Source organism: Balaenoptera acutorostrata, chromosome 5 (genome assembly GCF_949987535.1).
Source record: "Balaenoptera acutorostrata chromosome 5, mBalAcu1.1, whole genome shotgun sequence".
NCBI classification, from domain to species: Eukaryota; Metazoa; Chordata; class Mammalia; order Artiodactyla; family Balaenopteridae; genus Balaenoptera; species Balaenoptera acutorostrata.
In genome coordinates this window covers 33,396,473-33,409,134 of record NC_080068.1, presented here as the reverse complement: position 1 = coordinate 33,409,134, position 12,662 = coordinate 33,396,473, and the positions used below count along the sequence as shown (strand labels likewise).

Here is a 12,662-nt window from a genome sequence, read left to right as displayed (position 1 = left end):
GTTTCTTGAGGTAGGATTGTATTGTAATAACCTCCGTCTTAGAACTGCTTTTGTTGCATCCCATAGGTTTTGGGTCGTCATGTTTTCATTGTCATTTGTTTCTAGGTATTTTTTGATTTCCTCTTTGATTTCTTCAGTGATCTCTTGGTTATTTAGTAGTGTATTGTTTAGCCTCCATGTGTTTGTATTTTTTACAGATTTTTTCCTGTAATTGATATCTAGTCTCATAGCATTGTGGTCAGAAAAGATACTTGATACGATTTCAATATTCTTAAATTTACCAATCCTTGATTTGTGACCCAAGATATGGTCTATCCTGGAGAATGTTCCATGAGCAGAAGAAAGTGTATTCTGTTGTTTTTGGATGGAATGTCCTGTAAATATCAATTAAGTCTGTCTTGTTTAATGTATCATTTAAAGCTTGTGTTTCCTTTTTTTTTGGCTGTGTTGGGTCTTCGTTTCTGTGCAAGGGCTTTCTCTAGTTGCGGCAAGCGGGGGCACTCTTCATCGCGGTGCACAGGCCTCTCACTATCGCAGCCTCTCTTGTTGGGAGCACAGACTCCAGACACGCAGGCTCAGTAGTTGTGGCTCACGGGCCTAGTTGCTCCGCGGCATGTGGGATCTTCCCAGAACAGGGCTCGAACCCATGTCCCCTGCATTAGCAGGCAGATTCTCAACCACTGCACCACCAGGAAAGCCCTGTGTTTCCTTATTTATTTTCATTTTGGGTGATCTGTCCATTGGTGAAAGTGGGGTGTTAAAGTCCCCTACTATGATTGTGTTACTGTCGATTTCCCATTTTATGGCTGTTAGCATTTGCCTTATGTATTGAGGTGCTCCTGTGTTGGGTGCATAAATATTTACAATTGTTAGGTCTTCTTCTTGGATTTATCCCTTGATCATTATGTAGTGTCCTTCTTTGTCTCTTGTTATAGTCTTTATTTAAACATCTATTTTGCCTGGTATGAGAATTGCTACTCAAGCTTTCTTTTGATTTCCATTTGCATAGAATATCTTTTTCCATCCCCTCACTTTCAGTCTGTATGTGTCCCCAGGTCTGAAGTGGGTCTCCTGTAGACAGCATATACACAGGTCTTGTTTTTGTATCCATTCAGCCAGTCTATGTCTTTTGGTTGGAGCATTTAATCCATTTACACTTAAGGTAATATAGATATGTATGTTCCTATTACCATTTTCTTAATTGTTTTGGGTTTGTTATTGTAGGCCTTTCCCCTCTCTTGTGTTTCCTGCCTAGAGAAGTTCCTTTAGCATTTGTTGTAAAGCTGGTTTGGTGGTGCTGAATTCTCTTAACTTTTGCTAGTCTGTAAAGGTTTTAATTTCTCCATTGAATCTGAATGAGATCCTTGCTGGGTATAGTAATCTTGGTTGTAGGTTTTTCCCTTTCATCACTTTAAATATGTCCTGCCACACCCTTCTGGCCTGCAGAGTGTCTGCTGAGAAATCTGCTGAGCAATCAGCTGAATCCTTATGGGGATTCCCTTGTATGTTACTTGTTGCTTTTCCCTTGGTGCTTTTAATATTTTTTTTCATTGTATTTAATTTTTGATAGTTTGATTAATATGTGTCTTGGTGTGTTTCTCCTTGGATTTATCCTGTATGGGACTCTCTGTGCTTCCTGGACTTGACTATTTCCTTTCCCACATTAGGGAAGTTTTCAACTATAATCTCTTCAAATATTTTCTCAGTCCCTTTCTTTTTCTCTTCTTCTTCTGGGACCCCTATAATTTGAATGTTGGTGCTTTCAATATTGTCCCAGAGGTCTCTGAGACTGTTCTCAATTCTTTTCATTCTTTTTTCGTTATTCTGCTCTGTGGTAGTTACTTCCACTCTTTTATCTTCCAGGTCACTTATCCGTTCTTCTGCCTCAGTTATTCTGCTATTGATTCCTTCTAGAGAATTTTTAATTTCATTTATTGTGTTGTTCATCATTGTTTGTTTGCTCTTTAGTTCTTCTAGATCCTTGTTAAACGTTTCTTGTATTTTCTCCATTCTATTTCCAAGATTTTGTTTCATCTTTACTATCATTACTCTGAATTCTTTTTCAGGTAGACTGCCTAGTTCCTCTTATTTGTTTGGTCTCTGGGTTTTTACTTTGCTCCATCATCTGCTGTGTATTTCTCTGTCTTCTCATTTTGCTTAACTTACTGCATTTCAGGTCTGCTTTTTGCAGGCTGCAGGTTCATAGTTCCTGTTGTTTTTGGTGTCTGCCCCCAGTGGGTAAGATTGGTTCAGTGGGTTGTGTAGGCTTCCTGGTGGAAGGGACTAGTGCCTGTGTTCTGGTGGGTGAAGCTGAATCTTGTCTTTCTGGTGGGCAGGACCACATCCAGTAGTGTGTTTTGGGGTGTCTGTGACCTTATTATGCTTTTAGGCAGCCTCTCTGCTAATGGGTGGGGTTGTGTTCCTCTTTTGCTAGTTGTTTGGCATGGGGTGTCCAGCACTGTAGCTTGCTGGTCGTTGAGTGGAGCTGGATCTTAGTGTTGAGATGGAGATCTCTGGGAGAGCTTTTGCCGTTTGATATTATGTGGAGTTGGGAGGTCTCTGGTGGACCAATGTCCTGCACTCGGCTCTCCCACCTAAGAGGTTCAGGCCTGACACCCGGCAGGAGCACCAAGACCTTGTCAGCCACACAGCTCAGAAATAAAGGGAGAAAAAGAAAGAAAGAATAAATAAATAAATAAATAAAATGAAGTTATTAAAATTTAAAATTTTAAAAATTATTAAAAATTATTAAAAATTAAAAAGTAATAAAAAAAGAAAGAAAGAAGAGAGCAAGCAAACCAATAAACAAATCCACCAGTGATAACAAGTGCTAAAAACTATACTAAAAAAAACCCAACAAAACAAACAAAGAAAAAAACGGACAGACAGAACCCTAGGACAAATGGTAAAAGCAAAGCTATACAGACAAAATCACACAAAGAAGCATACACATACACACTCACAAAAAGCAAAAAAGGAAAATATGTATATATATATATATATATATATATATATATATATTAAAGAAAAAAAAAGGAAGAGAGCAACCAAATCAATAAACACATCTACCAATGATAATAAGCTCTAAATACTAAACTGAGATAAATCTAAAACCAGAAACAAATTAGATGCAGATAGCAAACCCAAGTCTACAGTTGCTCCCAGAGTCCCCTGCCTCAATTTTGGGATGATTCGTTGTCTATTCAGGTATTCCACAGATGCAGGGTACATCAAGTTGATTGTGGAGATTTAATCCCCTGCTCCTGGGGCTGCTGAGAGAGATTTCCCTTTCTCTTCTTTGTTCGCACAGCTCCTGGGGTTCAGCTTTGGATTTGGCCCTGCCTCTGCATGTAGGTCGCCTGAGGGCGTCTGTTTCCTGCCCAGACAGGACGGGGTTAAAGTAGCAGCTGATTAGGGGGCTCTGGCTCACTCAGGCCGGGAGGAGGGAGGGGTATGGAAGGCGGGGCAAGCCTGTGGCGGCAGAGGCTGGCGTGACGTTTCACCAGCCTTAGGCGTACCGTGTGTTCTCCCGGGGAAGTTGTCCCTGGATCACAGGACCCTGGCAGGGGCAGGCTGCACAGGCTCCCAGGAGTGGACGTGTGGATAGTGACCTGTGCTCGCACACAGGCTTCTTGGTGGCTGCAGCAGCAGCCTTAGCGTCTCATGCCCATCTCTGGGGTCCACGCTGATAGCCGCGGCTTGCGCCCGTCTCTGGAGCTTGATTAGGCGGTGCTCTGAATCCCCTCTCCTTGCACACCCCGAAACAATGGTCTCTTGCCTCTTAGGCAGTTCCAGACGTTTTCCCGGACTCCCTCCCGGCTAGCTGTGGCGCACTAGCCCCCTTTAGACTGTGTTCACGCAGCCAAACCCAGTCCTCTCCCTGGGATCTGACCTTGGAAGCCCAAGCCTCAGCTCCCAGCCCCCATCCGCTGCAGCGGGTGAGCAGACAAGCCTCTCGGGCTGGTGAGTGCTGGTCGGCACCCATTCTCTATGAGGGAAACTCTCCGCTTTGCCCTCTGCACCCCTGTGGCTGCGCTCTCCTCCATAGCTCTGAAGCTTCCCCCCCGCCACACCCCTCATCTCCACTAGTGAAGAGGCTTCCTAGTGTGTGGAAACTTTTCCTCCTTCACAGCTCCCTCCCAGATGTGTGGGTCCCATCCCTATTATTTTGCCTCTGTTTTTTCTTTTTTCTTTTGCCCTACCCAGGTACGTGGGGAGTTTTTGCCTTTTGGGAAGTCTGAGGTCTTCTGCCAGCGTTCAGTAGGTGTTCTGTAGGAGTTGTTCCACATGTAGATGTATTTCTGATGTATTTGTGGGGAGGAAGGCGATCTCCACATCTTACTCCTCCACCATCTTGAAGATCCTCCCCTCGAGAACATTTAAAAGCAAGTTTTCTCATAATTCTTTAGACAATTAGTACAGCAAATTTGTTTATTTTTTATATTTTTTTAGTTCATTTTTGGCTGCATTGGGTCTTCGTTGCTGCATGCAGGCTTTTTCTAGTTGTGGCGAGCGGGGGCTACTCTTCATTGCAGTGCACGGGCTTCTCATTGCAGTGACTTCTCTTGTTGCAGAGCAAGAGCTCTAGGCGTGCAGACTCAGTAGTTCTGGCACAAGGGCCCTAGAGCATGCGGGCTTCAGTAGTTGCAGCACAAGGGCTCAGTAGTTGTGGCGCACGGGCTCTAGAGTGCAGGCTCAGTTGTTGTGGCACATGGCTTAGTTGCTCCGCGGCATGTGGGATCTTCCTGGGCCAGGGCTCGAACCCATGTCCCCTGCATTGGCAGGCAGATTCTTAACAACCGTGCCACCAGGGAAGTCCAGTACAGTAAATTTGGTTTTTACTTCTCTTTAACATTGTCTTAGACAGAGAGAATAGAGGGAGGCTGAAACTCAGAGTAATTGTAATATCGTATGTTAGTGCCAGTAGTAATGATTTGGTAGGAAAGTTTTGAAACTGATAGCAAATATAGTTGTATATGTCTGTCAGGAGTGTATTATTCCAGTAAGCATAATCTAAATATAGCTATGTGTGAATTGTCTGAAGAGGAGTAACCAAGAATTATAAAAACATAACTGTGTATAAAAATATTATTTTAATTAGTATAACACTACGTTTTGATACACTTCCTTACTTGATTTTTCAGTGTTACAATAAATGAAATTTTGGATGAATTTTTTTTAATAAGTACTGCAGATACATCTGATATTATCATAAGAGAGAAGCCAAGAGGGCCAGAACTGTTTACCTTAGGCCCTAGCGATTAGAAAAAGCATGAGTATGTATGCACGTGAATGCACATACAGTGGTTTCCAGAGCAGTTCCTGGGTGATCACACAGCTTTCTCTGTGACCCTCTGCTTTCCTTTCATTTCCTTTAGTGCTTTTGCATAGCCCAGTTGCATCCTTGCCTTTGTCTAACGAGATTCTGCCACTCCATTCCTGCCAACAGCAGAGCAAGTGTCCCAGTCCTTCACCTGCAGCATCCCAGGGTTACACTGCAGGCATACCCTGGAATGCCATCAAACTTAGTTTAGGGGTTTGGCTTCTCTATAAAATACTACCTAGAAGAATCATATTGGTTTTAGTCTCTTGATGGTTTTATTAACTGATGGCTCTAAGCCAAGTAGTGAGAAGATTGAACGGAGTTTCTATGAAGAATGAGGAGGAGAGAAAGTCAAAGGTACCAAATCCTAGTGGGTTCTCGCCTCTTAGGAGCTTATATGGTAGTGTTAGACTGAAGAACTGGTCGTACGTTCCTTTTGACAGCATTATATAGCCCACAGATCAGTGACAGGACAGCTCACAGGGTTGTCGGCCTGCTCACTGTTACCTTGTTAAAAGTATTTGGGGGCTTCCCTGGCGGCGCAGTGGTTGAGAGTCTGCCTGCCAGTGCAGGGGACACGGGTTCGAGCCCTGGTCTGGGAGGATCCCACATGCCACGGAGCGGCTGGGCCCGTGAGCCACAATTACTGAGCCTGAGTGTCTGGAGCTTGTGCTCCGCAACAAGAGAGGCCGCGATAGTGAGAGGCCGGCGCACTGCGATGAAGAGTGGTCCCCACTTGCCATAACTAGGGAAAGCCCTCGCACAGAAATGAAGACCCAACACAGCCATAAATAAATAAATAAATAAATAAATAAATGGATTATCACGTTTAAAAAAAAAAAGTATTTGGGATTTTAATAAGCTACGTGAGATAGAATGATAATAAATATTACCTGAAGCTCATGTGGCTTTAAGTAATACAACTTTTACATTTAAATGTATTCTGCTGTTGTGTCAGCGTCCCCCAGATCCCCGTGTTTGATGATTTGCTAGGAGGACTCACAGGATTTAGCATATAGTTGTATTCGTGGCTGTGATGTATTATAGCAAAAGTATGCGAAGCAAAATCAGCAAAGGAAAAAGGTGCCCGGGGCAAAGTCTGGAGGAAACCAGCACAAGTTTCTAGGAGTCCTCTCCCAGTAGAGTCACACAGGGTGTACCTAACTCCACTCAGATGTGAAACGTCAATCAGGGAAGCTCATTAGAGACTCAGTACCCAGGGTTTTTGTTGGGGGCTGGTTACATGGACACCTCTAGGAATTATGGCATGTACCAAAATGCCAGATTTCCCAGAAGGAAAGCAGGTGTTCATCATAAACCATATTCTTTTGTTTTATCAGTTCTAGAAATGGTGCGAAGCTTCCCAAAATCCAAGTTCCTAGGTGCCAGCAAGGACCAACCTTGTAACTCAGGCCTGCTATGTTTACTCTTTTCTACACACTTACAAATTGGATTAATAGTCCTGAAATCCTGAGAAGGGTATATCGAGAAAGCACCTTTATTTATTATCCTGACAAAACTCCAGGAACTATTAGAAAGCTGAGTTCTGTACTGCTATATGTGAGAGAACTGAAGTGCCAGTTCCTAGAGAATTCATTCTATTTATATCAAAAACCAGTTCCCCAGAATTTTATTATTACGATTATTAAGCAATGCATATATTGCTGTGGAGGAAAAAAAAAAATAAGACTTTTGGTGTCCAAAGAACTTGGAATGGACAAGAAAAAAAGGAACAGCTTTGTGGTGTAAAACTCCTTGCTCTGAACCTGTCAGCTTCTTCCCCTGGGGACCTGTTTCTTCTGACTAGGATGTCCTTTCCCCAGATCTCTGCATGGCTCCCTCCTTCACTGTTCCTTCAGGTCTTTGCTCAAATGCCACTTTTCTCACTGAGCACTCCGCTGACCACATAGTTTGAAATTGAAAATCTCCACCTCTCGCACATACCCACACCAGATAATTACTATGTCCCTTCCTTCCCATAAGCTATCTCCTCTCTGCTTTCATATTCTTACTGCTTTGTACCCTTCAGTAAGGAAACTGCAGCACAGAGAAAATCTTCAAGATGGTGACTGAGTTGGACCGTCCCTGTGTGCGTCTTAATTCCCCGCGCAGCACTGCCTCTCAACTAAGAACACTCGTCTGTCTCTAAATCATTGTTTTCCTAGGAGCTGGCCTGGGTATTTTTCCCCTTTTGAGAGTGTTTTCCTGTCTGTGGATAAAACAGGAAACCTGACAAATCATCCTCTTGTTTTGTTATAGGTTTTTCATGTGAAATGGAAGCAGAGAGTGTTCATTTGAATGGGAAAAATTCCTATCTCCTTTAAGTGCCCAAACCAGTAAAAGGTGGCTTTAGCCTCCGTTAGTATGTTACAGTCATCCTCTCTCCAAGTGTTTTGCACACAGATTTTAATTAGCTGTCACTAATTAAATCTGGTCATCTTTGTTTTCTTTTTAAAATAAGTTGGGAGTGCACTATCTCTGGGGTAAGGATGTAGTTTGGATGTAAAGATATTGCTTGTTAAAATGGGAGCAATTAAGCCCATTAATCTGGAGCTAATATATTAGAAAACACATTTAATTATTTGGATGGGGGAGGGTTGGATACACTACCTATTAGGAAGCAGCATGCCTTACTAAAATGAGTACAGGCTTTTGGTTTCAAACCCATCTGACCATTACTAGCATTAAGACCTGGCTAGCTCATTTATTTTCTTCTCAGCTTCAGTTTCTTCATCTGTAAAATGGGTATGATATTATCTAGTATAGTGCTGTCCAATATGGTAGCCAATAGCCACATGTGGCTACTGAGCACTTGAAATGTGGCTAATGCAACTGAGGGACTGAAATTTTAATTTTATTTTACTTTAATTAAGATTTAAGTTTAAATTGCCATGTGTGGCTACTAGCTAGTAGACTCAACAGATCTAGCACTTAGATTGAGGTTGGTTTGGAGAAATGTATATGAATAAAGTGCCTTAACTTAATGCGTGGCCCATAGAAGGTTCTCAACAAATGCTGGCTTGCTGTTGTAATTATTTAGTATTATTTTTAATCTCTATAAAACATTTGGTAAAAATTAACTGATGCCTACTAACTCATCAATTTTCTGAGGTTTGCCAGAAGATCTTTCTCATTTGCTTAGCTATCCATTCTTTGTGTGGATCTTTTACAATAGCCATTTTCCTAATAGGGAACCAAGCTGTAATCATTTCATCCCTTGAAACCCCCGAAGACTAGAAATTATTGATTAATTAATTACTGCTATTTTTCCAGGTTCACATGAGGAGGATCCACAAAGCCCACCTCCTCTCCCTACTGAAAAACCTATTGGAAACACCTTCAGCACAGTATCCGGAAAACTCGGTAATGCTGACAGAACTAGAAACTTGGTAAGTGGTCATTATAGGTAATCTTAGGTTGAAGACTAAGCTTTGCGCTAATTTTAAGTAATCAGCTGATGTCTAAATTATTTTACTATTGGCCAGATAAAACCAATTTCTAAACTCTATGTACTTATTTAATATTTTTAAAATTCCTATAGAATAAAAGAATTAGGCTAATTCATTGTACTTCATCATAAAATAATTTGCCCTATACCAATATTATGGCATTGTCTTTTAAATAGCACTAATAATGAGGAAGTTATTGAAAATCTCTAAAAACCTTTAATTTTTGCGGAAACAGATTTAGTTCAATTATCAGGTTTTATTTAAAATACCAAATTAGGGACTTCCCTGGTGGTCCAGTGGTAAAGAATCTGCCTTACAATGCAGGGGACGTGGGTTCAATCCCTGGTCAGGGCACTAAGATCCCACATGCCGCGTGCGGGGCAACTAAGCTCGCGCACCACAACTACTGAGCCTGCGCGCCTCAACCAGAGCCCGTGTGCCTCAAACTACAGAGTCCACGCGCCCTGGAACCCGCGCGCCACAACTGCAGAGCCCATGCTCCCTGGAGCCTGCATGCCACAACTAGAGAAAAGAAAACCCGCACACCTCAACTAGAGAGAAGCCCGTGAGCCACAACAAAAGATCCCGCATGCCTCAATGAAGATCCTGCGTGCCGCAACTAAGACCCAATGCAGCCAAAAATAAATAAAATAAATAAATAATAAATAGATCTTTAAAAAAATAAAATAAAATAAAATACTGACTTAGTGACATAATTTTAAGATAATTATCATAAGAATTTGTTCATCTGAAATTTAGGAGAGAAGCATTTTTTAAATTTAAAAAGTAGTGCTTTATCATGTACTTGTTAACAGATGGTGGTAAAAGTTTCTTTTTTAATTTCAACCTCAATACTCTTTTTCCATACTTTTTGAAATTCCCATATGATAGATTATCTTTAAGGTTTGTTTCAAAAGAAACCAGTTCTTAAAGTCTTTGAGCCAAATTTTCAGTTCAAACTTCATAATAGTTTTATATTTGTGCATTAACTATGCTATTATACATGCAAACCCATCTAATCATCTAGTGAAGAGAAATTTCTTTGAAGGAGACATTAAATTGAATTAGCCAATGTCAAGTTAATGAGATTTTTCTGTAGGCTGAATTAAAATTTAGTGATCACTTACATTTCAAAGTACTTGGTAATAAATTTTTATTAAAACTGGGCTAGGAACTTCCGTGGCAGTCTGGTGGTTAAGACTCCATGCTTCCAGTGCAGGGGGTGCGGGTTTGATCCCTGGTCAGGGAACTAAGATCCCACATGCCGTGCAGCAGAGCCAAAAAAATTTTTAAAAAAACTGGGCCAAGACGACCCAAAAGAGGATGATAGGGCTCCCACCATAGTATTGTTGAATGGGAAAATCCCAAATTTCCATGGAGGAAAAGCTACTTGAGAAGGTTACTGGCTTCTACTCTAAAGGGTTGTAAAGAAGAATGAGAGGCTGATGAGTAGGCATACACAGCATTCACTGAGTCACGTCATGGGCTTTGTAAACCCATAAAGCTCTATTAAAATATTAAGTATTATTCCATTTGGTGTTAAGCAGTCCACAAAGCAACTCCAACATTTTAGAAAAAACAAGGAAAGGAAGTTAGAATAAACTAAGCCATCTGGAGAGGGACCCTATTCATAACTGTTTGTATCTCGCATGAACAACATGAGGGAAATCCTGTCCTGTGCTGTTTACAAAGGGTGGGGGCCGGAGGGGGGTGCGGTCAAAGCACTCTGTGCTGTACTATAATGAATACATACCCTAATAGACACACTGGGTCTGAAGGAAGAAGAGGATAGAAAAAGACCACAAGTTAAATGATTTGGCTGAAGTCATGCACTTAGATTTCCAGGGCCCAAAAGTCAAAACTATGCCTGAGAAATTCCTTTGGTTTTGAGAATTACAATTACTGAGTAAATTTTAGATCAGAGGCCAGAAAGGCTTCAGGTGTTGGGGAGGGTCTCTAGAAAGAGTGCTTCACCGCTGTGATGACCCATGAGGAAAGGCACGGTCTTTGAAAGTTGTGTCTTCTGACGAGGCACAGGACAAAGACCCTTGACTATTTCTCCTGCCTTGAGTGCCAGGGAACTTTCCATCTCAGGACAAGGTGGCTGTAGCTGCAGAATCTCACTTTCTTCGCTTAAACGATGAGGGAATCCAGGGTGAGGAACATCAGGAGCCACTGGCGCTATTCTGTCAGCAGGAGCAGACGCTTCTGTGGAAACCCAAGGCTCCCAGAGCCTCCCGCAAGGCGGCTGCCAGCCAGTGCCAGAGGAGAGCCAGGGGACGCTGCCCAGAAGGTGGAAGGAGTCACAGCCGCAGCACAGGAGATGGCTAATGAATTCAGGACGTGAGAAGCGGTACCAATTCCTGGAGAAAAAAGAGAAGGCACATCTTCAGAGGCTGCTCAGTGATTCCAACAGACAAGAATGTGGTTTTGGAAGAAATATCTGTTTTTTGAAAAAACAAAACAAACAAAAAAAACGGGGAATTATTTTGAAATTAGAATATAAGAAACCATTCCAAAGAACATGAACAAAAAGAGGGCATCTGCAGGGCAGTACAAGCCAAAAAACCAACTTCACCTGGAGCTAAAATGCTTACCCGAACACATCAGAAGCCAAAGTTCACGGATGTCAGAGCTAGAGAAAAACTACAAAAAGCAGGTACAGAGGAGCTGCATTCATGTGTGGACTATTGAAGAGCAGGAAATCCCTAATCAGTAATCTTCCAAAGACTGTCACCAGAACCTGCACACAAACCTGGACTTGAGCAAACACAAGACAGTGGCTCCTACAAGAACCAAGCCCCTACTCTCAGTATTTGACGTGTGTCAGGTGCAGCAGTGCCTTTTGGAATGTGCCTAACAGTCCCGGGGGATTTGAGTGTGCTGCCTTTTTTTCTGATTTATTTTTGCTCATTATAGAAAATTGAGAAATTAAAAATATATTTAAGATTTCCCATAAAAGTAAAACCAATCAGAGAAAACTATATTTGGTACAAGATTTGGATTATATGGTATGTGTTTATTAAAGTACATCATCTATAACTTTCCATGTCAGATTTATATATCTATATTTTTAAAAATCTGCCCTTAATTATTAAGGCGTCTAACAACTGTAATTTTGAGGAAAGCTATAAAAGTTCCTACCTATCTGCTAGAGTGTTTTTCTCTTTGCTTGTTTGTTTTCATTTTAAAGGCAGCCAAAGAAATAAATGAGTTTTTCAAGTATCATAGCAGTATTTGTCAGGGGGCACATAGGCAACAGTGTATTTATAAGGCATGGATGATAGTCTGGAATATTGCAGGGTTTATGAGCTGGTGACTTGCCTCACTACATTAACTGAGTTCATTAGTGAAACCAAGTTTTAAGGGCAAGCTTAATTTGTTTTTCAAAATGGGATTATAAAACATTGAAACATATTCAAGTGATCGCAGTGATTAGCAATTAATCATTTGGTATTTAAGGAAAACTTGTAAATATTCAGTTTGAATTAAAAACCATAGAAGAGAGTTTTAGCTCATTCGTAAGATAAGAAGGGGGAAAACAGCCTGAATTAGCCCAAAGATTTCCAAGCTATAGTTAAACCTCTTTTACAAAAAAAGGCAGTATATGGGTTTCCCTGGTGGTGCAGTGGTTAAGAATTCGCCTGCCAATGCAGCGGACACGGGTTTGAGCCCTGGTCCGGGAAGATCCCACATGCCGTGGAGCAACTAAGCCCATGCACCACAACTACTGAGCCTGCGCTCTAGAACCTGCGAGCCACAACTACTGAGCCCGCGCGCCTAGAGCCCATGCTCTGCAACAAGAGAAGCCACTGCAGTGAGAAGCCCGCGCACCGCAACAAAGAGTAGCCCCTGCTCGCCGCAACTAGAGAAACCCCGTGTGCAGCAAC

At 41.8% G+C, this 12,662-nt stretch overlaps 1 protein-coding gene across 12 annotated transcripts in view; it reads left to right on the top strand.

The window, feature by feature from the left end:
• The window catches only part of SH3D19 (SH3 domain containing 19), a 180,480-nt gene that overhangs the window by 141,748 nt on the left and 26,070 nt on the right, over positions 1 to 12,662 (top strand). For all 12 annotated transcript variants that reach the window (XM_057546754.1, XM_007189405.2, XM_057546750.1 and 9 more), the window contains one exon: positions 8,597 to 8,712. In XM_057546754.1, coding sequence (XP_057402737.1) covers positions 8,597 to 8,712 — 116 coding nt within the window. The remainder of the gene's footprint in view (positions 1 to 8,596; positions 8,713 to 12,662) is intronic.